General features: G+C 42.2%; 4 protein-coding genes across 4 annotated transcripts; all 4 read left to right on the forward strand.

Moving 5' to 3' along the window:
• The first annotated feature begins 777 nt into the window (after window positions 1–777).
• Window positions 778–9,920, forward strand: LOC311496249 (target of Myb1 membrane trafficking protein). Its single transcript, XM_084556022.1, has 15 exons — window positions 778–1,023; window positions 2,953–3,037; window positions 3,485–3,563; window positions 3,777–3,926; window positions 4,508–4,642; window positions 4,723–4,857; window positions 5,379–5,495; window positions 6,070–6,203; window positions 6,302–6,344; window positions 6,483–6,615; window positions 6,920–6,986; window positions 8,946–9,021; window positions 9,117–9,176; window positions 9,269–9,311; window positions 9,398–9,920. The coding sequence occupies exons 1-15, from the start codon at window positions 951–953 to the stop codon at window positions 9,544–9,546; spliced, it is 1,479 nt and encodes a 492-aa protein (XP_084412148.1). The 5' UTR covers window positions 778–950; the 3' UTR covers window positions 9,547–9,920.
• Window positions 9,921–11,191: 1,271 nt separating this feature from the next.
• Window positions 11,192–12,496, forward strand: LOC311494692 (noggin-3-like; the record flags this gene model as incomplete). Its single annotated transcript, XM_084553879.1, has 2 exons — window positions 11,192–12,150; window positions 12,481–12,496. Exons 1-2 carry the CDS (start codon window positions 11,372–11,374, stop codon window positions 12,494–12,496), a joined length of 795 nt encoding a protein of 264 aa, XP_084410005.1. The 5' UTR covers window positions 11,192–11,371.
• Window positions 12,497–13,075: 579 nt separating this feature from the next.
• On the forward strand, window positions 13,076–19,592 carry get3 (guided entry of tail-anchored proteins factor 3, ATPase; the record flags this gene model as incomplete). The annotated part of the gene is made up of 7 exons (XM_084569813.1): window positions 13,076–13,218; window positions 14,898–15,045; window positions 15,614–15,762; window positions 16,888–17,038; window positions 17,129–17,236; window positions 17,767–17,964; window positions 18,052–19,592. 7 exons carry the CDS (start codon window positions 13,076–13,078, stop codon window positions 18,178–18,180), a joined length of 1,026 nt encoding a protein of 341 aa, XP_084425939.1. The 3' UTR covers window positions 18,181–19,592.
• An 835-nt stretch (window positions 19,593–20,427) lies between these two features.
• On the forward strand, window positions 20,428–25,553 carry best2 (bestrophin 2). The gene is made up of 9 exons (XM_084567681.1): window positions 20,428–20,662; window positions 20,759–20,853; window positions 21,448–21,681; window positions 22,244–22,398; window positions 22,518–22,595; window positions 23,555–23,707; window positions 23,820–23,900; window positions 24,010–24,164; window positions 24,414–25,553. Exons 1-9 carry the CDS (start codon window positions 20,511–20,513, stop codon window positions 25,171–25,173), a joined length of 1,863 nt encoding a protein of 620 aa, XP_084423807.1. The 5' UTR covers window positions 20,428–20,510; the 3' UTR covers window positions 25,174–25,553.
• Window positions 25,554–25,913: the final 360 nt, after the last annotated feature.

The raw sequence follows: 25,913 nt of genomic DNA on the forward strand, positions 1-25,913 counted from the left end.
GGTACTCCGGTTTCCTCCCATCATCCAAAGACATGCTCATTAGGTTAATTGGTGATTCTTAATTGGCCGTAGGTGTGAGTGTGAACGGTTGTCTGTCTCTCTGTGTTAGCCCTGTGATGGACTGGCGACCTGTCCAGGGTGTACCCCGCCTCTCGCCCGATGACAGCTGGGATAGGCTCCAGCAGACCCCCACGACCCTTAACAGGACTAAGTGGGTAAAGAAGATGAAGAAGAAGATTTGACAGTGTATATGTACACAAGGACTGGGCCTGTGAACATCGTTTGTGACAAAGCATTAGGTTTTGTTTTGGTCAAATAAACGGAATCTAGATGCCCACCAGCTGGTTATGACTTGTTTAAGGTGTGTTTGAAACATAACCCTTTTGAAATGAGGCAGCAGATCCGTCTTTCATTTCCAGTTTTGCAGAAGTGGTCAGCGGTCAGTACTTTCATGTAAGTTAAGTAAAAATTTGTTGAGCTTTATGTGAAGGTTAAGTGACATGACATGATGTGACGTCAGATTACGTGAATTAAAGTATAAATTAAGTTAAGTGAAAATGAAAGGTTTAAGTTAAAATAAAGTTTTACTGGCATTTATTCATCTTGCTTTAAATACTCTGAAAGTTATTATCGATCATATTTAGTTAGTTTGTAATTTGTGATGTGACTATTAATAGAGTGCAGATGAAACATATAGCCAATCTATAACATATCCTGCAGTGCGTGTGTGTGTGTGTGCGTGTGTGTGTGTGTGTATGCGGGTGTGTGTGTGTGTGTGTGTTGATCACTGCTTCCTGGCTCCGTGTGCTTTCACGTGACCTCAGGAGCCAGTGCGCGTCTGTAGCAGCGGTGGAGACACTGAAAGCAAAAGGAAACCCTGCAGTGTCGAAGCTGAACAGCTCAGCAGTCCATTTATTTCAACTCTGACTGGACCAGTGTACTTGTCAATAATGTTTTCACTCGGGGAAACAATGGATTTTCTCATAGGAAATCCCTTTTCATCTCCCGTAGGTCAGAGGATCGGTAAGTCGCTTTGCTTTTAAGAGTTGCGCTCCGTTGGATAAATTAGTCATCACTTGTTAAACTTAAGCCACATTGAAATGTGTCGGAATTTTTATACTCACGCTGACAGGCGGGGTTAAGAAACATGAAAACGCTTTTAAATCTGGTGTTCGTGTCTTAAATGGTCAGAGATGTCAAAGAAAAATAGAAAGAAGTCCGAAGACGCGGATGGAGGCGGGGCCTATTTTGCCTGGCTTCCATGTGATTGGGTGCTGTAAGTTGAGTGACAACTCTTTTGGCGAGTTAGAAAACCACCAAGTTTTCCTCTTACTTCCTCAATCAATGACGCGTTGGTCAAACTGCAGTTTCACACCTAATGCATAAGGATCTTCTTCAGCCAAACTTCGTCATGTTGCATAATTTAAGGAATAACAGATTTTCCCTTTTAATTGCAATATCTTTTTTTTTTTAAACCACCAAAAATCGCAAATCCCACACAAATGCCTTGAGCCCAGCTGCTGATGCCTGGGAGGATATGAATGAGTAGTTAGAAAATGTTCCACACCCATCTCAAGCTTTCCTTCCTCTTATCTCATCCTCTCACTTTTTCGCACATAAATGTCAGCCACTTGTGAGGCCGGGAGAACAGAAGCAGCTGACAGTCACATGAAGTGGAGGGAGCTGGGGAAGGCGAGTGGGAGGGAGGGGATGCAAGAAGGGGAAGGGAGTTAAATAGGACTGAGAAAGGCGAGGGCGAGGGTTTAGAGATGTGTGGGGAGCACTGGTGGAAAGGAATGAGGGAGATTTAGGGATTTGCGAGTAGACTGTGAAGGGCAGACTGCAAAGAAGGCTGGCTTTGATTGCAGCTATGAGGAAACAGTGTGTTGGAGTTGGAAACCTATTTTCTAACCAGCTTATTTACTACAAACAATGAGTTCCTGAACCCTTTTGAGTGAAGGATAATCTTACTATTATATTTAATATTTATTTTCTCCATGCTCTTATGACTGGTTTAAAGTGGGTGTGACCTTGTTTGAAAAAGATGCTGACAGGCGTTTCCACCTGTGTGTGAGAATCATTGTCTGACAGCAGCTACAGTTCTTAAGCTGGTTTAGGCTTGACATTTCTAGGAGAAAATTATTTTTAATTTATATTTGATGAGTGTTTAAAGGTAGAAAATGTCTAATTAAAGATGTTGTCAAGTTGCATCGTGGGTAGTGTAGGATCCAGAGCTTCAGACTTAAAGTTATTCTTAATTAAAGCTGCAATAACTCGTATCTTTCTATCAACAGTGGCTCACATGGTTCATGTAAAGTCTAGGATGCACTGTTTGATAAACTCGCAAAGGATGACCTCTCGGCCGCAACAGGCAGCTCTTTTCAACGAAAAGGTCCAAAAGTCGGATGTAACTGGCCGACACAGTTGGTGCCGAGCTTGTGAACACAGAGGAACATTTATTAGCTAAAAAGAAACATTTTCTCAGGAAGTTGGTGGAGACCAAAGGTCAAGAGGTTTTTGTTGCCATTTCAAGCATATAGAGCAGATGCAGCAGAAAGTACAATGAAACGATGTTACTCCAGGATCCCACACACAACCAAGATAGGACGACACAGAACAAAGACATCCCTACATAAAGTGCAGCGTGCAACGTGTGCAGATGGAACAAAGGCACTGTACAGTACAATGAGCTAGACAGTGCAGTATGGTAATGACCGCGAACAGTACAGGAAGGAGGGTTGACATGATATAAACATGAGGACCATATAGCTGGAGATTGACACTTTGTAAACAAGGTGACCATCAAACATAACAGGAAAGTGATCGTGATACTCAACCAGATCGTACTGTATGCTGACATGTTTGTCTTACTTACTTAATGTTTTTCTGCTGTTAAGTTTTTGTGTATGGGTATTTCTGATTTATTAATTCTTATTTACGTCCTTTTGACAGAGCGAGCGACCAGCGGCTCTCTACAGTCGGAGGACTGGGGACTCAACATGGAGATATGTGACATAATCAACGAGACGGACGAGGGGTAGGGAGGATGTCTTTAGTGGGTTCGTCTCCAGTGGGGCTCAGTGTCCAGTCCTGATCTGTCTTTAGTTTTCTTAATCTGTCAAAAAGACAATTCAGGTTTTCCATCAAGTAGGCTCGAGCCATATCCTTCTGTTGCCTAACAACTGTGGCTCATTACTACACAATAGTGAGTCTATGTGTTAATTTTAACGTTTTCCTTTCCTTTGTGGTTTTGATGTTTCCTTCTGCACTGACATTAGGTCCTTATGTCTCAAGACAATATTTTATTGTATGTCAGAAATTCATAGTGACCTTAATTCATGTGAATGTAACTACCTTCATTAATACTTCTATGGTAGAAGTCCTCCCACTTTATCTTTGCATGTGAAGAATAACATTATTTTAATACAGCAATATCAAGATGGCTGAACAAACATTATCTGATGTAAAGTTATTTTTCCCTCAGGCCCAAAGATGCAGTCAAAGCTATTAAGAAGAGAATAGTAGGAAACAAGAACTTCAGAGAGATTATGTTGGCTCTCACGGTGAGTAATCATCTGTGGACAGTATGCTTATGTTATATTTGTTCTGATCCTTGTCCTGGTTGGCTGGTGGCCAAGAGGAGACAGATTTACTGTTTATTTAACCGCTTGTGCAAGCGGCTAAGTAAAGATTCAAAGTCATGGTGGCTGTATTGATAGCACGGAAGGAAAGTTTCATTTTGGTGCAATCGCTTTTGCATTTTCTTGTACTTTTAGGTTCTTGAGGCCTGCGTGAAGAACTGTGGCCATCGCTTCCACGTCCTGGTTGCCTCACAGGATTTTGTTGAAGGGGTTTTGGTTCGTTCCATTCTACCCAAATACAATCCTCCCACTGTCCTCCATGATAGGGTCCTCAGCCTCATACAGGTATGTGTGTAAAGCTTTATCTTAAGATTAGCAAATCATTATGTGATCACTAAAAATGTGACCTAAATGTGACCCGGGGGACATCTTAAAATAGTTCAATTAAAAAAGCAGCAAATATTTACATGTGTAAGACTAAAACCAATTCCACATTTTTTACTTATCCATCAATAATAATTAATCACAGCAGTTTTCCATTGATTATTTCAGGGCTTGTCTGCCCTCAATTTAAACTGACTGAAATTCATATTTTCTTGTTTTCTTCACTTTTGCTATAAGAGAAGGGGTTTGAAGTCCCATGGCTTAAAGTTTACTTAAGTTCAACTCTGTTACAGTATGTCTGTGGATATATAATATACAACGATAGTATCTTTAATGTTAAATAGCGCCATACCAGCCTGTGCTACATGGTCAAAGCCACTTGTGTGTAATCATAGACTAGAAGGAATGATAACATTAGATAGAGTCATAGCCGTAGGATAATTCCTTTCTATTCTCTCTCCATGTCCTGCAAATTGTGCAGCTGAATACAGAGTATTTGCAGAGTATTTGCATTGGTTACATGTTCTACCTTTCGTCTTCAGTCATGGGCTGATGCATTTCGGAGCTCCCCCTCCCTGTCGGGGGTGGTGTGTGTGTATGATGACCTGAAGAAGCGAGGTCTGGAGTTCCCCATGACAGACCTAGATGCTCTGTCGCCCATTCACACTCCAAACAGGGTGAGGCTACCTACTTTAAACATGATGCTAAATCAAATGCATGTGAGAACTACAGCGTATCTGTCTGACAAACCTTGCAGAGCACCCCAGAAAATGGGACTTCTGAGACGGCTGCTGTCGCACAGCAGTCAGAACCACAAGCTCCTGTCAGAGCTCCGAGCCAGAATCCCTCTCCTCCTGCGCAGCCCAGCGATGGATCACTCTCTGCAGAACAGGTACCACTGCATAAAGAATGTGGAACCTGTCAGAAAATGACTAGATAGATCCGATAAGGAAAACCATTTCTAAACCAAGAGGGACTCTTCAAAGTGGATAGTGCCCTTCGTAGAGTAAACTTCAAACCCCATTAAATGTTCACACATTGATTAAAAAACAACATGTTAACCAATCTTGTATTCATTTACTTGTTTAGTTAAAAGGAAAATAAAGTTAATGTCGCCATTTGATTCAGATTTTAGCTTCGAATTCATCTGCATCTGTGTGTGGCGTGCAGAGTAACTGATAACATTGTCAAAAGTTTGATAAAAATCTCTGCATCATATTTGTCAATGGTTATCAGTTCACTTTGTCCCCATTCCTGCTGTGACAAGTAAAATATAACTGGAATGTAGCTGCAGTGCAGGTGCTATGGGCTGTTTCTCTGTATCTGTGAATTACTTATAATAAGGGTCAATGTTGCCTTCACCTATTACCACAAAATGGAGCTAACTGTGTGACAACTTTGTTTTTAATCCAGGAACAGAAGCTGAGACGTGAGCTGGCACTGGTGAAGGGAAACCTCACGGTGATGTCTGAAATGCTGAACGAGATGACACCTGGACAGAGCCAGCCAGACGACACAGAGCTGCTACGGGTGCGTGTCTCGGGACTGTCTTATTTGTCTACTTTACTGTTTACTGTGTCCACAGCGGAACCAAAAAGTGTCAGTTCCACAACAAGCAAAGTGACTGTTGCATGACTCAGCAGCTGATGGTGATGATGCAAAATGATGAGTTCATTGCTCATTATTATTGACTGTTGGGTGTCCATCATACAGGATGATGTGTTTTCTTGAAGACACTCATCCAAGTGGCTTCTTCACTTCTGAATTACTTTTGGGGAGTTTAGGTTTTTATTAATTGTTAATGTTAATCAATTTTATATTTTATGTGGACATAAATAGTCCTTAGTATCTTTAATACAATGTGTATTTAGTTTAAGTCACTTTATGACACTTCTTTAGGTCCACACTTGTATTGTTGTCAGAATTCTAGGAAATGTAGGAAATCAGTCATAGATGTTAAAGTGTATGAAATGGGAAGAAGAAAAGTAAACGTGCACAACACCAACCTTTCATTTTGAATAACCAATTTGAAGTTGCTCGATTATTTTGTGTCACTTGTGGTTACGAATGAATTTTGTCTTGTTTTCTTTCTCCGCCCAAGCAGCAGCTCTTCTCGACGTGTAAGAGCATGCAGACTCGAGTGGTGGAGCTCATCCCGCAGCTGCAGGAGGAAGGATTTATTGAAGAGCTGCTTGTGGTCAACGATGACCTCAACAACGCCTTCATCCGCTACGAGAGGTGTGCTGCAGCCAGGCTTTGTGGTTTGGAGTTTCTTAGTTAGACGGTGTTTTCTTCTAGCATGCTGTGCTAAACACTGTGTTGGGACTGTGTTTTAGATTCGACAGACTGAACAAGGCACAAACTACGAACACACAACAGGTAAATAAACATTGTTCTCTTTTGTTTAAAATAAGGCACTAAATCCATTAAACAGTGAAATACAAAGGTGTTTTTCCATCCTTTAAGTTCATAGTAGTTAGGTGAGACACTTACTGCATTGTGCCCTCACTTATGCAGAGCTCCGCTACAAACTCCAGTCTCATTGACCTCAGCCCGGAGCTTTCGACCATCAGACAACCTGCCGTCATTACGACCACCAGCCAGTCAACAAACAGCACCAGTGCCAATCAACAACAGTCAGCCAGTCATAGTGAGCAATTTCACAACACAAATCTGTTATGTCCTGTAACTTCAGTCTTGTTTTCATAGTTGCTTCATTTATGGTAGAAACTAGAACATAATATGGGACGTGAATGCACCATAGCAAACATCTATTTGACTAATGTGATGTAGGAAAAGAACAGTGGCTGGAGGAAGTGCGCTGCTATATTACTTCTTTGAAATACTTTGTGCTGGTTGCATGGTTTGCATGTTGTGTATATATATTCATGGATGATGGTTAGATTTATTAAGAAGAGTAAAAAAAGAGTCTAATTTGTATTTCTGTATTGCAGAAGAAGAAGAAGAGTTTGACATGTTTGCCCAAACCAGAGGCAGCTCCCTGGCTGATCAGAGGAAAAGGTGAGCAGTGCCAACCGGTGACAGAAAGCTGCACTTTGTCTTCATTATCCTGCTACACTTTAAAATAGGTTGACAGGATTTACATGACAGATATCTGCAGGTCATTCACGACCAACTAACTTTTTGTTTTTAGCACTGAAAACTAAACTACACTTTGACCACTGACTAAAATGGGATTGTCAGAATAATAGAAACACTTGTTGGTACAACACAATACAATTCAATAGTACTACACACCACATCCTCTAAAATGAAAACACAGTTGAATCAACAGCTCTCTGAGTTATTTGAAACAAATTCTGAATACCATAACCTTCATGAAGGTAAGATCTGGTGAAGAACTGTTGCACTAGAATTAATTCGTTTTCACTAGTGTTCCTAATGAACTGGAAAGTAAGTGTATAGACTGTTAACAAAAGAAAAAGTACATTTTTCATCCATCCACATGACGTTCACAACACGTGTGACACTGACCGCTTAGGACACGAGAAGATAAAGCAGCATAAGTAACATCTGGTCCTGAAATAAATCACCTTAATCTGAAATATGTATATAACAAAAAACATATCCACATTATGTACAGTGTTATCTGGTTTATTTTGGGAAGTAATATATACAGTATGTTGACGATAGTTTTCTGTTCGGAAGGAAGACAGCGCTGAGTAGATTCAGGACCTGCCGCTTGTTTTCTGAAGGGGTAGGACAGTGGTGAAACTAGCTGACACAGAAACAAGACATTACCTTTAAGTGCACTGTCTCGTTTCTAAACCACCTCTGCCAATAGAAATCTCATATGGAAGTAAGATTATTTAGTTTAGAATAGCCTGCATTAAAGCAGTAATGTTGCAACTAGGGTTGGGACTCGATTAAAAAAAAATGAATCTAATTAAGGCACAGTGGTGAGGTGGTTAGCACTGATCTCACAATGAGAAGGTCCCGGGTTCAAATCCATGGGCCGACTGGGTCCTTTCTGTGTGGAGTTTGCATGTTCTCCCTGTGTCTGCATGGGTTCTCTCCGGGTACTCCGGCTTCCTCCCACCATCCAAAGACATGCTGGTTAGGTGAATTGGTGATTCTAAATTGGCCGTAGGTGTGAATGTGAGTGTGAATGGTTGTCTGTCCCTCTGTGTTAGCCCTGCGATAGACTGGAGACCTGTCCAGGGTGTACCCCGCCTCTCGCCCGATGACAGCTGGGATAGGCGGCTGCAGACCCTGCGACCCTTCACAGGAACAAGCGGTTACAGAAGAGGAATGAATCTAATTAATTAGAGGATTTGTAATGAATTAATCACGTTTAATCACATTTTAATCGCATAACAATATTTGCCCCAAAAAGCAACATTTTCAATTAAAATGGATTTTAGTGGACGACTGAATCGAATAATAGACACAGACATGAATATTGTAAGCTCAAGCTCTGGAAAAATGCATTTAATTGCATTTAAATTCAAAACAGAAAAAGAAAGAAAATATCCCTGGCCAAAACTGAACAGACCTAAAGTTAAAATGCCATTTTAAGTACTTTAGGTACTTTTTCAAAACAGTATTGACTTTAAATGGTAGATGGCGCTTTTATCAAGGCTTCCATCAGGTAATTTTTTTTAAATAAAATTGCCTTCCATCAGTCCTAGCAACGTGCTTTCATCCGATTCCTCCATTTTGGTAGCCGTTAACCGAGCTCAGACGTGTACATCAGTGTAATCGGTGTACCAGGAAATTGTGCACTGACAAAAGTTCTGCGATGTTTGGAATGCAAATTGCGATTAAATGCGTTCATTTCTGTAACGCGTTATTATTTTTTTTAATATATAATTAATTCATCGTAATTACCGCGTTAAAGTCCCACCCCTAGTTGCAACACAACAACTAAAGTTGAGAATAATTAATGATTTAGGTGTGATTGACTTGAGCCCAGCTCTTCAGTATGTGCATGTCTCTGCTGTGTGTGTGTGTGTCCAGTGTCAAGTATGAGGACCCTGGAGCTGTGGAAGGCCTCGCTGGAGCTCTGGACACACGGTTGCAGGTCACAGGAGGGGTGGGTATTAAACAATAACTTGTCTGTGCTTTTAAAGCACATAGATAAAACACAAGAGGCATCCTGTTTCTCATTTCATGACATTTTCTCTTAAGACGGCACCGACGAAAAACTCTCCGCAGAACGACATTGACAAGTGGTTGTCTTGTGACCTGGTAAGAGAATGCACGTATACTTCACGTGTTGCAAAATCAGTGGGATGTGTTGTAGAAGTGTGACACAAACTTTACTCTTTCTGTTTGAAAAGCCTGAAGAGCAGTCTTCGGTTTGTGAGGGAGTTACCAGCGATGGTATGTTGTATTGGTTGTGTATTACCATTGAACATTATATTGTGTGTGTTCATGCGTGCACAAACCTCGACACGTGTCCCTTTCAGAGTTTGATAAGTTTCTGGAGGATCGCGCAAAGGCGGCAGACAACAGCGTCCAGACAATTCGCAGTGTGCCCTCCACTACGCCCAGACAGCCACCACCGCAGTCTACCCGGAAAGAGGACACGTCACATGACCAGCTTTTTGCACTTTGAGTGCGGGAACAAACAAGAGGAATGGGTGGAGGTCATTATGATCATACCATCTTATGAAATATAGCTACAAACACACACACACACACACACACACACACACACACAGATCCCTGTCAGGTTAAAACCTGACACTACAGAACTGCTGCCTTATCAATCATCTCCATGCTTTATATGACTGTATTTAAGAGATGTATTATTATAATATTGATGTAGACGGAATTAAGATTTGAACAAATGTATTTGATATTTCAATGCCATGTGCCTTTTCACCCAAAGAGCTGATTTTGTGTAGATGAGAATAAATGGGGGATCATCCCATAAACACGTTTCATCTGACATTATTGACTAGACTGAAATATGCTAAGTTCATTCCTTGAAATAACTCATGTGAGGATGTGGCTCACAGCTAAACCAAACTGAGGTCAAATCGGTAATAAATTACAGATTTCCTGTTTCAGCTTTCCTTTGTAGTTGTTTACATTTCTTCATGAAAAAGACCCAAAACATCTGTGGATTTTCACACAAGTCCGGAAAGTAGACAAAGAGAACCCAATCGAACAAATGAAACCAAAATAATATGCTTAGGTACTGGTTTATCCTGATATTGCATATCTGTGAGGTTAGAAAGTAAGTGCTCCTCTTGAGATTACAAACAAGAAGAGCATCTGTTCAGACGTGTTTCTAATCACTGTATTGAGACTTTTGTCTTAAAAAAAATCTGCCATTTGTCACAGTCTGATCTTCACAGCACATCTTTGTGGAAGTGTATGATGGCACAGGCAAAAGAACTTTTTGAGGACCTCAGAAAAAGAGTTGTTGGTCAACAGGCTGGAAAATATTACAAAACCATCTCTTAAGAGTTTGGAATCCACAAATCCACAGTCACACTGATTGGAGACAAAAACACTGCATTCCAGCATCTGAACCTCATCCCGTCTGTGAAACGTGGGGGTTGTAATGTCCTTGTTTGGGCCTTTTTTGGCTGCATCTGGGCCAGGACGACTTGCCATCATTGATGGACCAATGCATCCAGAATTACGTATATCAGCAAATTCTAAGAAAAAGTCAGGACATCTGTCTCTGAGCTGGATCTTAAGAGAAACTGGGTCATACGGCAAGACAACGCCCTCAAACATATAAGTTGTTCTACGGAAGAATGGTTCAAGGAGAAATATGGTGAAAGGACTTGAAGCAGGCAGTTTATGTGAAGAAACCCACCAACATCTCAGAACTGAAGCAGCTCTGTACTGAGCTAAAATTCATCCAAGATGTTTTAAAAGACTCTTCAGAAGTTATGGAAAATGTAATTGTTGTTGCTGCACAAGAGACACTGAAAACAAGTGTTCACTTACTTTTGCAACTCTCAAGATATAACTCACAAGTATAATATTTCTGTTTCATGTGTTTTTCTTGGCTACTTCCAGGATTTGTGCCACTGTATTATAATCCATATATTCTAATGCAGTGTATATTAGCAATGGCTATACAGTTTCCGTGAAGCAAATTAGCGTCACAACAACCCATTCACAAAACAATTCTGGTCATCAACATGTCACATTAAACTGAACCGTAGCAGATTCGTCCAGGATTTTTTTTGAGTTAGCCAAAACACCAGAGGCCACGTTCAAAAATGTGCTGTTTGTGTGATAAGGCACTAAATTCAGCCTGTTTTTGTGGAAGTGCTCAAGGATGTCTGGTGTTGGGTACATGGAGTTCCCTCAAAGCACCCCAAGGAGAACCTAACCTGACCTTACTGAACGGGTGAAAAGGAAGACTCAAGCAACAATTTCTCATTCTTCTGAGCTGCCACACAGACCTGCAGACCATGTGCAGACTATTTAATTACAGGGTGTGGATTTCCGTGTCTTTATTCCTATATGGATCTGTGGCCTTTGCCGCTAATATATCAACCCAAAATCTGCTTCTGAATGCGACTGTTGATAAAAACCAGGACAATGCGTGGGACTCACCATTTCTTCAGCTGAGAGCCAGTCTGCCATCCTACTTGCAGCCAATCCGACCATACACACTTGTGACACACGCTGAAGACTACCACCACATGCCCAAACCGAGACATTGTCGGCCTTCTCGACTCCTGCGTCTCCTGGGATCCTCCTTCGACCCATTCTGGATGTCCATTGATGAGCCACCCGAGGCCTCTGAGGGAAGTCAACCTTTGCTGAGAGATGGAGATGCTCTGCGTGCCAAATCACCCAACTATACCACCTTCAAAGAGCAGTTTGACCTGAGATCTCCTGTAGAGCTGAGAGAGGCCACGGCAAACCATCGACACAAGCTGGAGAAGGAAGCTGCCGAGCTGGACCTCAGTCCTCTGCCCTCAGATGTTGCCAGCTCAGTCAGAGGCTGGTTAGTGCGCTCAGCAGTGTGTGCATTACACCATCGATGGGTAGATCTGGGCCCAACTTTCTGGCCACGCTGGCTGCGGCAGACCGATTGTGAAAGACCAGATGGAAAGCGAAGTTGCTCCTTTCCCAGAGGGATGGAGTGTGTGCGAGCTCAGACAACACAAATAAAGATTCTGGCCTGGCACTGCTTGGAGGTCAGCGATGGAGATGGCAGGTCCAGCAGGATTGAGAATGAAAGGTCCGACACTGAGATGGAGAAAGGGAAGGCAAAGATAAAGTGTTTATGGAGACAAGTGCCTTATTCTGTGGTCACCGCATGTGTGTGTTCATGTGAATGAATATTTTTCTCACCGTGAAAAGATTTTCTGTCATTCTCTGCAAAGTTTGTATGTATATTTTTTTTAGATGATTAAGACCTTAAAGACCCACATTCTTGTGCTACATTCCAGGTTGAGAAAAGTATGGGAAATTCGTGAACTGGGGTGTTTCCTTCATCGTTTACTGTTTACTGCAGTTATAACTTCTCCGTTCTTCTGTGTTCTTTTCTTTTCTTTTTCTTATTTTACAGTCAGCAGTTCACCTAGTCGCGATAAAATTTAATGTCAAAGGAGGACAAGTTTTCTGTTTTGTCTGTCTAAAATGGCATCTAGGCAATGAATTATGTGTAATGAAAAAAAAATTGTGATTTTTCCCATAAAAAAAACAACTGCCTCCATAATAAAGTTCAGAAAAAAAATTAAGCATTCATGTGTCTTAAATGTTCATTGTTCTGCCCAGTCGCTTGGCATTGTAAACACTCTTGGAAATATATGATAATGATTACATACTTAGTGTACCTTTGTTTGTTTTTAATTAAAATACCAATTAAGCACTATAACAGGTGTTATAAGAGCTCATCATATCATAATGAGCATGAAAGTATAAACCTGACGCGATTGTTTCAGGGTAGACTGGAATAGATAGTAGCACTCTTGCACAATAAGATAACGATATAAATAATATTTGGCTTCTTTGGATTTGTTTGAATTTTAATTCAATTCCGAACTCTGCACGAACGAGAGGTTTAGTTAAGACGTCGTAAGCCAAAATTCCGAGGCGCAGGGAATGCGGCGGCGCTGTTACGTCCCACCGCCTGAGCTGTGCGTTGACTGTACACAGACAAGATGGCAGCTTCATTAGAAGACGAATTTGAAGATGCGCCTGATGTGGAGCCGTTAGAGCCAACCCTGAAAAATATCATCGAGCAGAAATCTTTGAAATGGATTTTTGTGGGCGGCAAGGGTGGCGTCGGTAAAACGACGTGTAGGTACGTTGTGTGGGAATGTTAATTCACCCCCCCCTGATAATGACTCGGGACGTCGCAAGCTAACACTGCTAGCTTAGGTTAGCTGCTACCATTGGTTGACGTGGACCAGTGCCAGCAAGCAAATGAATCGTAATACATGTCACTACCGAGAAGCAAAGAAATATTTCTGTGTTGAGTCGTGCTGACATTATAATGTCACTGCTGTTACATTTTCAGTCCGGTCGATAAAAGTGTCAGTTTGCCGGGTAGTTGAATGCTGTTCAGCACAGTCACTAGCTAACGTTAGCCAGCTGACACATTGAGTCAAGCCTTTCTCACCTGCACAGATAATCACGATGTATGAAAAACACAGATAACCTGTTTGAACAACTCTTCCTCTACTTTACGGGAGAACTTTCTGCTATGTTTTTAATAGCTTAGCATTAGTTTGTAGCTAAGCTAACGGACAGCTGACATTAGCTGTAAAGTCTGCCTGACAGCTTCCTCTAAATATTATTATTATTATAGTTATAACTTTATTAGTCGAGATATTGTTACAATGTAAATATAATATAAATATAAATGACTACATTTTGTTTGCGGTATTGGTAGCAAATCACCACAAGTTTTAAAATGATAAGTTAAATAATGTTTTTAGAAGATTTTCATGCACATTAATGTTTAAGAGTCAGTCAACGCATTGCACAACTTACCAGGAACAATCAACAAACTTCCAGTTAAAATAAAAATGCACGTTTCACATGACAACAGCATGTTAACCATGTCCCCACATGTGTACACTGCCACTGTACTTACTACTGGGGTTGCTCTTATCAGCATATTTGCAGCTGATCACTGATGGCCAATCTCGGGAAAAGCTTTTGGCTGATCTTATACACAAGATGTGTCTGAAGCTGCATCAGTAAATACTTATTTTGACTCATTTGTATGCACACAGTGTGGTTTTAATAAGGACTAGAATACTGACTGGGGATAGTTGATAGAAAGTAGTGCACCGAACATGAAAGCAGATATAGTAACAGATGTGTCCCTGTTTTATTATAGAAGGAACATAAAAGTCTTAGGTGTGTGGTCCTATATATTCCAGTAGGCTAGTAGAACGTGTGAACAGAGCGTCTTTATTAATGTATTCCTTTATTAAATTCTGGTAGGCTAATAGGTGAAACAAAACCTGTCCTTTTCTCTTCAACAACATCACCTGCAGTGCTGAGAAGTCACTTGCTGTCTACATTTGTGCACGGTGCACAGAGGTTGCCTCGTTGTCTGCCTATGCCAGAGTGGAAAAGTTACTTTTGTTGTCCCGCGAAAAAACAAGTCGCTGTTTGCATTGAACGATGACTGACTCCAGTAGGTAGATGTTCATCTGTGATGATGCACAGTTGCTGACGCCAGCATACATAGTATGAGAGGAGACAAGTGTGTGGTATTTTACGTTCTGCTGCTTCTGTCCAGTAGCCAGGGCATCTCAAAGCAGGGCATGTATCTGGGGCTTGAGTCCATTTTGTTTCCACGATGGGAGATTATCTAATCAGCTTTTGTTATTCGACCATTAAAGACGTCGCTTGCCAAACTATTTAGGTGGAGTATCTACCGATAATGATCAGTGGCCGATTGATCAGAGCGCCCTTACTTTCTGCCTGCCGTACAAATGTCTTTTCTCTTATGTGTCATCTTTCTAGCTGTAGTTTGGCTGTCCAGCTTGCTGCTGTCCGGGAGAGCGTCCTCATCATCTCCACTGATCCTGCCCATAACATCTCTGATGCTTTTGACCAGAAGTTCTCAAAGGTGCCTACTAAGGTCAAAGGCTATGACAACCTCTTTGCGATGGTAAGTCACATGAGATCATGAATTCACTGCAAACTGGGAGGGAAGGTAGTAAATGTAAATATAGAGGGGTCACCACTAGGTCCAAAACACTCATACATCTAAACAATAGAAAGACCAGATTAGAGTTTCTCTAAAAAAATATTTTTAAACATGCCAAATAATGATGTCAAGAAAAAGTATAGACAAGGCTTGGGGCAACTGATGATCCACCATCTGGAAAACATGAGAATATATGAGGTCTAATGATACTGGGTCACTAATAACACAGATAACATAAGTTGTGTTCAAAGATAATTCATATTTTCCTCTTTGCAGCATTTCAAAAGTTTCCTAAAACTTGGATAAAATCATGAAGACGAACAAAGAGCTTCATTTATGCTTGTTTTTGAAAATAATATTTAGTGCATGAGGTCACCGTGTCCTCAGTGTCATGAGGGTAGTCCATTTCACTTGTGAGTCTCACAAGCACCATTGTGTAACTCTGAATCGCTGGAGGGCGTAAAGACATTTGCAAATCATTTGTAGCTTGCAGCTTTTTCATTGTATGTGTACATGTGTGTAAATGCAGGAGATTGACCCAAGCCTGGGTGTCGCAGAGCTTCCTGATGAGTTCTTCGAGGAGGACAACATGCTCAGCATGGGCAAGAAGATGATGCAGGAGGCCATGAGTGCTTTCCCTGGTATTGATGAGGCCATGAGCTACGCTGAGGTCATGAGGTAAAACGTGTTCATTCATTTATATTGGGCCTATCAAATGTAATAAAGCGTTAAGGCAAATTCCTTTTAATTATACTTAAACAAAAAAAAAAAAAAGCCAATAGAAAAAAATAGAAATGACAAGACATTGACAAATTCACCTTCAAAGTCCTGCCAGATGGTAGCCTAGAACCTAGACGCGCCCCTAGCGGCAGCAAATTACATTTGCTTCCAGGGGCAGTCTAGTTACTCTCCGTTGACTTGAGATTTCGAAAAATCCAAGATGGACCGGGCCAATCACGAGTCGGTGGGCGGGCTTAACATGATGACGACTGACCTGCGACCATAAGTTCCGTGAATTACGCGTGAATTCCCCATCCTGCTAGAACTACCAGAGCGATGGCTGCTGCTAGCGAACAACTTTCTTTCAAATCGGCTTTGGCTGCCACTCTGAAAGACTTGAAGTTAAGCTTTTCTCTGAGAAAAGAACAAGAAACTGCACTGAGGTCGTTCTTACAAAAGAAGGATGTATTTGGAGTTTTGCCAACCGGATACGGCAAAAGTTTGATCCACAGCTTAAAAATGATTAATGCAGGAGAAACTCAACCTGTAGGCGAACTCATAAAAAAAACAAAACAGGATGCAACAAGAACTATTTAATATCTATTAGGATAAGTTTTTTCCACAACACATGCAAGGAACTCTCTTTTCCGTCGCTCTGACTACGTCACCTTCTTCGTTGCTCTGATTGGTCGTAGCGCTATCCTATTGCGTGGAGAGGGAGTTTGAAAGACAACCGTTTATCCCACCCCTCCGGTTGAGCCCTGTCTATGGAGAGTGTCCAGACCCTACATTTAATGTGGGTCTGGCTCGTCAGGCTAGCCAGATGTTTCTATTGACAAGAACATAGTTATCTGCATTTACTGTCGATGTGAACTGAGCGGGGAGCTTTCTGAGCGGCTGATATATTGATAAGAGTAATACTAACCATAATAATATATTTTCCAGGTACTATATTGTTATATAATATTTAGTATTAGTAAGTATGACAATTAAATATTTTCATTTGCTGACAGCCCTAGCTCCCTTCAAGAAGGAGTAGTGTTTGTTGTACTAACTCAGCTCTTTTATTTTCCTTTACCTCAGGTTAGTGAAAGGAATGAACTTCTCCGTGGTGGTCTTTGACACTGCCCCTACTGGCCACACACTGCGACTGCTCAACTTCCCCACCATTGTGGAGCGAGGTCTGGGTCGCCTCATGCAGATCAAGAACCAGATCAGCCCCTTCATCTCTCAGGTGAAGAGGGGCCGACAGATCCCCAGGAAGCATTAACTATGATTGAAGCCCTTAAATGTAGCCTCACTCTTTTTCTCTCACTGTTTCCAGATGTGTAACATGCTCGGTCTGGGCGACATGAACGCAGACCAGCTGGCCTCCAAGCTCGAGGAAACCCTGCCGGTCATCCGCTCAGTCAGCGAGCAGTTCAAAGATCCTGTACGTGAATCACGTATATACAGCACCTGAAACAAATTTTCGCTTAACATTTGCACTGTTCTACAGAACTGTGAGCTGCATACCACATTACACTCTGTAGCTCTGCAGTCACTTCCCCCTTCCGCTTGAATGTATGGTATAACAGTAAAGACTGCGGTTGGTTTGACTTCCAGTTATATTTATCTATACTGAAAATAACTTGAAGCAAGTGTCACTCTATATCACTCTGAAACTATACAACGACTCCTATACTGTGTGAAGATACGTCATGGATATCATGCACATGTATGGCCATGTGCCTTACTCCCACTTTTTAGTACTTATGACAAGAGAACAACAGTGTACAGTACAGTACAGTAGTTTTCAGTAACTACACCACTACCAAGCCCTAATATTCAGTCTGCTTTACGAGAACGTTTTGTATTTTGTGCATATTCAATCACACCTTCAGCATTTAGAAAAACTTAGGCCGTGAGCTATTCATAATATTTCTGTGTGTTATAACTCTCCCCTTTCCTTGCACCCATCAGGAACAAACCACCTTCATCTGTGTGTGTATCGCTGAGTTCCTGTCGCTCTACGAGACGGAGCGGCTGATCCAGGAACTGGCCAAGTGCCGCATCGACACGCACAACATCATTGTCAACCAATTGGTTTTCCCCGACGTGGAGAGGCCGTGTAAAATGTGTGAAGCCCGCCATAAAATCCAGTCCAAGTATTTAGATCAGGTACGTGTCAGAAGAAAACAGCTGCATTACTGAAACCACAGTGTGTTTAGTATTTGTTATTAAATATCTTCTGTCTTCACGCTCCAGATGGAGGACCTTTATGAAGATTTTCACATAGTCAAGCTACCGCTGCTGCCCCATGAAGTTCGAGGTGCCGACAAGGTCAACACTTTCTCTAAGCAACTTCTGGAACCCTACAAACCCCCAAACAAGTGATGTCCCTCCCCGCAGGACCTCCCCCTCCGTACTGACAACACCTGCAATCTGAACTCGCCTCTTCTGAGCTCCCTCCTCCACAAAACTAGCCTCAAACCCCACAGCAACAGCCTCAAGACAATCCACTCAGTCCTCAACCCGACATCTAAAGCAGAGCACTGATCCAGAAAGACACACGGAAGGGGAGCTGATGACGATACAAACACACATACACAAAATGCAGAGTTGTTGATGAGGGAGTACGTATGTGTGCCACCTTGCTCGCACTTCACCTGCTCCATATCCTGTGTGGCTGTTGTATTATTCCTATTAAAAGCATTTAACGTTTTCTCAACAAAAAAACATCCCCTCCTTTTCCTCCACCCCACAGTGACCAGCCTCAGTTTTGAGGAACAAAGTGTATTCCAGGATAAAAAAAGCTTTGAGATGGTTGATGTTTTCTCCTTGTTTTATTCTGTGTGAATTTGATGTCTGTTCTCCAGTTTGACTTTCAACCAAAGTCACAACATCTCCCAACACACATCTGAAATTTCCATCCAGTTTTTTTCAGATTCAGTGGAAAACGACACTTTTAGATAAAAAGTCAAATGGTGTCTGGTCATAAGTAGTTTTTGTTCCTGACCAAGACTGTCATTGTTGTTGCTATAAATTAAACTGAAGCAGTCAAAGTGTCAGCTTGTTTACAGTGTAAATGCAGTAAAGGAAATTGTCACGGAGATTGGGAGTTCAATATCCATATGTGGTTATCCTTTAAACTTCATGGTCTCTGGTTGTAACTTAAAGAGGTTTACTTGACATCTCCAGGTACGTGTTCCCATATTGTGCTCATAAAACTTATCCGATGCACTTTTCTGTCAAACATTCTGAGTCTATTATGTTTAATGAAGAACTAGGAACACTATTGAACGAAATTAGTAGCCTTATGGATTGTTAATTATAAGTTAAACTGAATGTTGCTTGCTTATGTGTTTTAACAAATGAGTGGTGAGCAGCCTTATCCCGGTGATTGATTACTGGAGTGGCTTTCCAACAGAAGATCAACAAGAAGCAGAAGCATCGTTTCCCCTCTGTGTCGCTGGATGCTTTGGAGTTCAGTTAGAATCTGTTTTCTATAGATTTTCTTTAAATTATATCGCGAGTGTTAATTAAAACAAACTTGCCTCAGCTGACAGCCTTTCTGTGGTCATTCTTTTGATCCCCGTCCTGCAGGTCCACCAGTCTGTTAATTGGAGAGGATTCGAGCACAATTTCATGCGTGCACTGGCGCATAGAGTCGACCAGCGTGCAGACAGACTGCCTCTAACAACGCGAAGCCTCAGTTGACCTCCAACAAAGGAGCACCAAACAAGCCTCCTACTGAAGCTGGTGAAAAATTAGGGGAAGGAAATGACCGGCACAAAATATTCACTGTCCTAATGAGAGCCAGGGGCACTTCATGCGTCGTCTTTAACCGTGTTTGATGAAAAAGGCAATGTGATCAAGTGGGATTATAAAACCCCGCAGAGATATTTTTACCTTCTCCAAGAAAATGTACCATTGGATGCACTTTCTTCCATTTCATTGGTATACAGAAGGAAACTCTAAACAACTTAGTTGTTCAGTGTTCATTTTCAACAGGTGGTAATTGAAGATCTGTAAATGACAAATTGCTTGTTGTTTTCATATCACTTAACATGAAACTTTGCCATGGTCCACTTGCTCTTGTTTCATAATTCCCTGTACTGTGCTCTGCGGCCCTGTGAGCTCCTTGTGCCCCGGCGCTGCGGCCTGTCGCTTGTGGTCCATCACCGAGCCGCGCTCTCCCGGTCGGGGGCCGCGCTAACGAGCTCCTCCTCCTCGTTTTGGGGATTTACCCCGGGGCGCGATGACCACTGGACGCACAGAGGAGGCACCGAGGATTACTGCCATGCAGCCGACTGAGCCTCGAGTTAACGGAGCCGACGCCAGGGGATATCAGAGTTATGTGATCGCTGAAAAAGCACCACTGGCAAGCGCAGAGCAAGGCACAGAGAAGTCGACAGTTCTGCGAGAAAATATGAATTCACTCCTCCGCCGGTGCCAATTACGCACGGAGATGCGCTGAGAAATTCAGGAAGGAAATCCTTAGTAAAGGTGAGAGGATGCTGCCTCATTGACAAAATGCATTAGTTGTCACCAGAGAGATGTTTCGTGTGATGATTTTGTCAGTTATACAAAATGCTGTCATCTGGTCATGGCTTCTGACCCACCTGAACTTCTTATTTATACGTTTGTTCAAACTTGTTTCAATTATCACACCTTCCTTCCACTCAGCTCGTTCATCCTGAGGACCTGTGGACAGTCTGTCACTAATGACGGTCACCTACACGGCTAGAGTTGCAAACGCCCGATTCTGTGGCTTCTCCAAACTGCTCCTGGCCTGGAAAGGGAGCATCTACAAGGTGCTGTATAAAGAATTCCTGGCTTTCTTTGCCATGTACACTGCCATCAGCATCACTTACAGGTGAGAAAGAAAGATCTGCTATAGAAAAGAGATGTCCATCAGTGCTCGGGTTCATGAATCAAGAGTGAACTCGAAAAATCCTTTCAACCTTTGTAGATTTTTCCTCTACGATGACCAGAAGAGGTATTTTGAAAAGCTGGCTATTTATTGCAACCACTACGCCAGTCTCATCCCCATGTCCTTTGTGCTGGGTAAGCTTTAATGAAGTTCTTGTCAACTTTTTACAATTCACAAGCATGGGAATACTTTTCAACGTTTCTTTTTGATTTTTAGCACAATAAGACCGAGTAACTTCTATTGGTTTTCACATCCTCAGCTCTTGCTCTCAAGACCCTCCACCTATTCTGACTTACAGGCATGCAGTATATGGATGACCCTGCACTGGACTGTGTTTATGTAATATACTGTATCTGTGCTGAAGGCGATGGCAACATTGTTATATAACAAGTACAATAGTGATTATGTGACTTTTACTAGTCACTACTAATTGAAAATAGAACAAAGGGTTGAACAAAGAATGCATTTGTGACATTCTGTGGACTTTCAATGAATTTAACTTCATTTAATTTTGCTTGCTTTTTATGTTTTCTTTATGCATGAATGTCAAGTTAAACATCCATTTATGCTTCCAGTCCAGTCAGGATTGTGTCACACTTCTCTGAGTATCGCCTTCACAAGACTCAGATAGAAAGTTTGACATATTTCACACTGAGTTCTTCTTTGCAAGTCTAGCTTGTGCCCGCTGTATTAAGCTCTCTCCGTCTCCTCGTCTCTACTGTTTGCAGGTTTCTACGTGACCCTGGTGGTGAACCGCTGGTGGAACCAGTACACCAGCATCCCGCTCCCTGACAGGCTCATGTGCGTCCTGTCGGGAGGCCTCCAGGGGAGCGATGAGCGAGGCCGCCTGCTGAGGCGCACCATGATGCGCTACGCCAGTCTGTCGGCCCTGCTCATCCTCCGCTCAGTCAGCACCGCTGTCTTCAAACGCTTCCCCACCATGGACCATGTGGTGGAGGCTGGTAAGAACGGGGGACGGGGGTGGTGATGGTTTAAACTTCACCAGCACACCCCACTGTGCTTTCCATTCAAATACACAATAGCTCCCATTTCAGCCAGTGCACTTCTCACTGACTATAATTAACAATTTGAGTGACTTTTCTCACACTGTAGTCAGAGGGTGACCTGTCCGGTTGCCGATGGAGTGATGTGATCAGTCACACTCACGTCATGAGTGTGTGTTGTTTACTTTCCGTACGTTCTCTACGGCAGTGAGAGCAGAGGAAATCACAAGGACAGGCACATCCTGAAATTCACTGGTGATAAAAAATAACTTATCATGAGTCTGTCATTAAGACCATAAGACACTGTTGAAGCAATCCATGCTGTTTTCTAAAGTGAACATGTTGCAGCTTTGCCTGGAAAGTCTGATATCCACTATGAAATTATTAGTAAGAGTCAGAGATGTCAGCAACGTGTCTTAGTCTTTTCTTGATAGGCTAGAACAGTGACCCCTCATTTTTCCTATTCTGTGAGCCAGATTTTACATATGGAATAAATTACTTTCCTCTGCCGTTTGTGCAGGATTCATGTCGAGAGAGGAACGAAAGAAGTTTGAGCGTCTCCACTCTCCTTACAACAAATACTGGATCCCCTGCGTTTGGTTCACTAACCTGGCGGCTGTGGCTCGCTGTGAGGGCAGGATCAAAGACGATCACACTCTCAAACTACTGCTGGAGGTGCAGCATTACAAGCGTGCACACACACCCGTACACTGGTGATGTTGAAATAAGAGTTCTTAATGATTCAGGATGAGTGTTCACACAGATGTAAAGTCTCTCTGTTTCTCTGTGAACAGGAGCTGAACTCATTCAGAGGGAAGTGCAGCATGCTGTTTCATTATGATATGATCAGTGTGCCTCTAGTGTACACTCAGGTGAGTGCTGTCTTTTACACTACTATATGAACTTAAGTTGTCTTTATTTAAACTCAGGTTTATGTACATATATACTCATTTGCCAGTTCAGTACACTAGTAAAAATGAATGTGTTATAATATAAATCCTTTCCTTTAATTCACTGGAGAAAATCAGGGTGATACAGCAGCATTAGAATAATAGAAGAAAAGAAAATACAACAATCTGCATGTACCTATCAGCTACAACATTATGACAGGAGAAGTAAATAACATTGACCATCTTGTGACAATTCAATGTTCTGCTGGGAAACTTTTGGACCTAGTATTCATGTGGATGTTACTTAGACATGTACCACCCACCTAGACCAGACCAGGCACCCCCACCCCATAGCAATGACACTCCTTGATGGCAGCAACCATCCCCAGCTGGATGCAGCCTGACACAGACATACACACAAAAATGCTTTAGAAACAATAAAAAAAAAACATGAAAAACAGCACAAGGTGTTGACCTGGCCTCTAAATTCACTAGATCTCAAACTGATCAAGTATCTGTGGGATGATCCACAGAGGAAGTGGATCATAATGAATAGGAATAACAGGTCATAATTGTATTATGTTATATATTATATTGTTATGTTGTGGCTGGCCTTGTGTCCATTTAGTAGTCTGGCCCTAAAAAAACATTAATTCATTTTTATTTTTTTACTATTGGAAGTGGATGTGGTTCCCTACTGCAAATTGGCATTGTCTGATATCAGTCTACATTATGATGTCTGTCCACAATAGCTTCAAAGTTACTAGTAACTAAGGTTACCAAAGATCGGCTTTAACTACTGTTTTTGTCAATATTTTTACTACTGAATACTAATACTAAATTTTATATAATGCAGCAAAATATAGCAGAGCATATTAGCTTAACATATAAAATACTGTTTTTATTGACGGTTAAGAATGACACCTCTATCTGTCCCTCAGGTGGTGACTTTGGCGGTATACAGTTTTTTCCTGGTGTGTCTAATCGGTCGGCAGTTCCTGGACCCCAGTCAGGGTTATCCAGGTCACGACCTTGACCTTTATGTGCCCATCTTTACCCTGCTGCAGTTCTTCTTCTACGCAGGGTGGCTCAAGGTCAGAAAGAGGGTTATGTAGCATTTATTCTCCTTTGATGAGGATTTAAAGGTAAAAACACCACCGATGCTTGCTGTAGTTTGCTTGTTTTATTGTCTGTTTTATCATGTAGGTAGCAGAGCAGCTGATCAACCCCTTCGGAGAGGATGATGACGACTTTGAGACCAACTGGCTGATAGACAGAAACTTCCAGGTTTCTCACTGCTGACTCTTTTACTATCTGAATTCTCAGACAGGCACTTTTATGCTTCTTTGACATTAACTTCCACATGTTTCTGGGTCTGTTACATTTCGTTCTGCAGGTTTCCATGATGGCGGTGGACGAGATGTATGGAGATCTGCCGATGATGGAGAGAGACCGTTACTGGAATGACTCCAATCCTAGGCCGCCTTACACCGCAGCCACTCTGTTTGTCCTGCGTAAACCCTCCTTCCAGGGGTCCACTTTTGACATGGCGTGAGTTTCTGTGTTCTACCCTCTCATTCTAAGTGTTTTCCACTTTTGATTATGACACCCAGTTGGAAACTCCCCCCACCACCACACGGTGGGAAAATCTGGGTGGTAAAAACGAAAGTGTTCTGTTTTAAATTAATAGTCAAGGCTGAGAAAATTTAAAAAGTTGTTGAAGCGTGAAGCATGGAAAAACACCAAACAAAACAATTTTCGGGAACATGAAATGTGAATAACTATGCCATCACTTAACAGGATCCCTAAGGAGGAGATGCACTTCCAACCTCTGGAGAACATTGCTGAGAACTTGGAGGAGTCAGGCACTCGTCACCCCAACATGGCGCTCTTCAACCGCCTCCTTAATGCAGCCCCGTCCCCAACTGAGCTGATGGGAGGGGCCCTTCGCCGCACATCTGCACATCTTCAGAGGCTGCGCCACTTCCCGAGCATTGATCAGTGCACTAGTGATGATGATGATGATGAGGACAGCTGTAAAATAGGTAAAGGGGGGTCTCTGCCGTCAGGGCTGGGGCAGGACACCCAGAGCACCGTGTGCAGTTTTAGGGAGGAGAAAAGTGCCAGGACACCTCTACTGGAAATTCAGTTTGGGGAGGAGCAGGACAGACAAGGAGGACAAGCGACCGAGAATGCAAATAAAGAGCTGGAGGGGAAAAGTGACGATGAGTGGGGGAAATCCGAGAAGGGGGAGACCTCTGGGGCTCCAGTGTCACTGCTCCCTCCCCCGCCTCATTCCTCCAGAGAACGGTCCAGTCGACCAGCTTCTGCCATTCCCATCACCTCCCATCACCCCTCCGCTTTCCTGTTTCATCCAGCGACACACTCCAGTCTGGAGCACTGCAGCTCCCAGCCAGCAATCAGTCACAACAGAGCCGTGGCCGCTATCCCCAGACCTCCCTACGGTGGAAACAAAATGTCCTTACTCACTGTACCGTCTTACAACGAACCTCAGCGTTTTCGCAGTGTGAGCATGGGGTCAGAGCTCACAGGCTCTTAGGTGGACAGTGGGTTGAGGTGCGGGTTGAGGTGCTCCCAACATTTGGCTGTTGACTGTTTTGTTTGTTTATAATGCTTGATTCGGTGTAAGTTATCATGTGTGGAGTTAGTCACTAAAGTGGAACTTCCAGTCTCACTCTGAGTCAGCAGCACCCTTGTAGCCACACGACACAATGAGACTCCCTGATTTTATTATAGAAACCAGCGTAGACACTCAAAGTCTTCAAGAGTTTCAAAGATCAAAAGGGAGAAGTGTAAGGAAAAATCATGTGTTTTCTTAATATATGAGTCAGAAGACATCAATTTAATTATTTACTGCATTAATAACAAATTTTATATTTAGCGTAGCTTCGCATGGACACTGGAAGCAGGCGGAAACTGATATTATTAAAAGAAGACCAGGCTCTAAAGTGTCTCAATTTACATTTTAGTTGCTAGAAAAGAATTCGCTCAAGAAAGAATTAATGTTTCAGTCACCTGGGTTTTGTTATTACCGCTCTGAGTCTGTAATACAGTTTAGTATTGAGCAAGGTTTGCATAAAATCTGCTAAAAGAAGACAAAATTCACAGGTGTCAGTTTTCTTTATTCACTTTATTATTTAAATAATCTTTTTTTTTCTTACGTAATATATTTGATATTGTTCTATAGTGTGTATTTTCAACCACTTAATTTAAACCTATAGGCCTACTGAACAAAATTATTATCCCATCACTTTCAAACATTTACATACATTGCTTTGA

The sequence above is a fragment of the Chelon labrosus genome (genome assembly GCF_963514085.1).
Source record: "Chelon labrosus genome assembly, chromosome: 2".
Classification (NCBI taxonomy): Eukaryota; Metazoa; Chordata; class Actinopteri; order Mugiliformes; family Mugilidae; genus Chelon; species Chelon labrosus.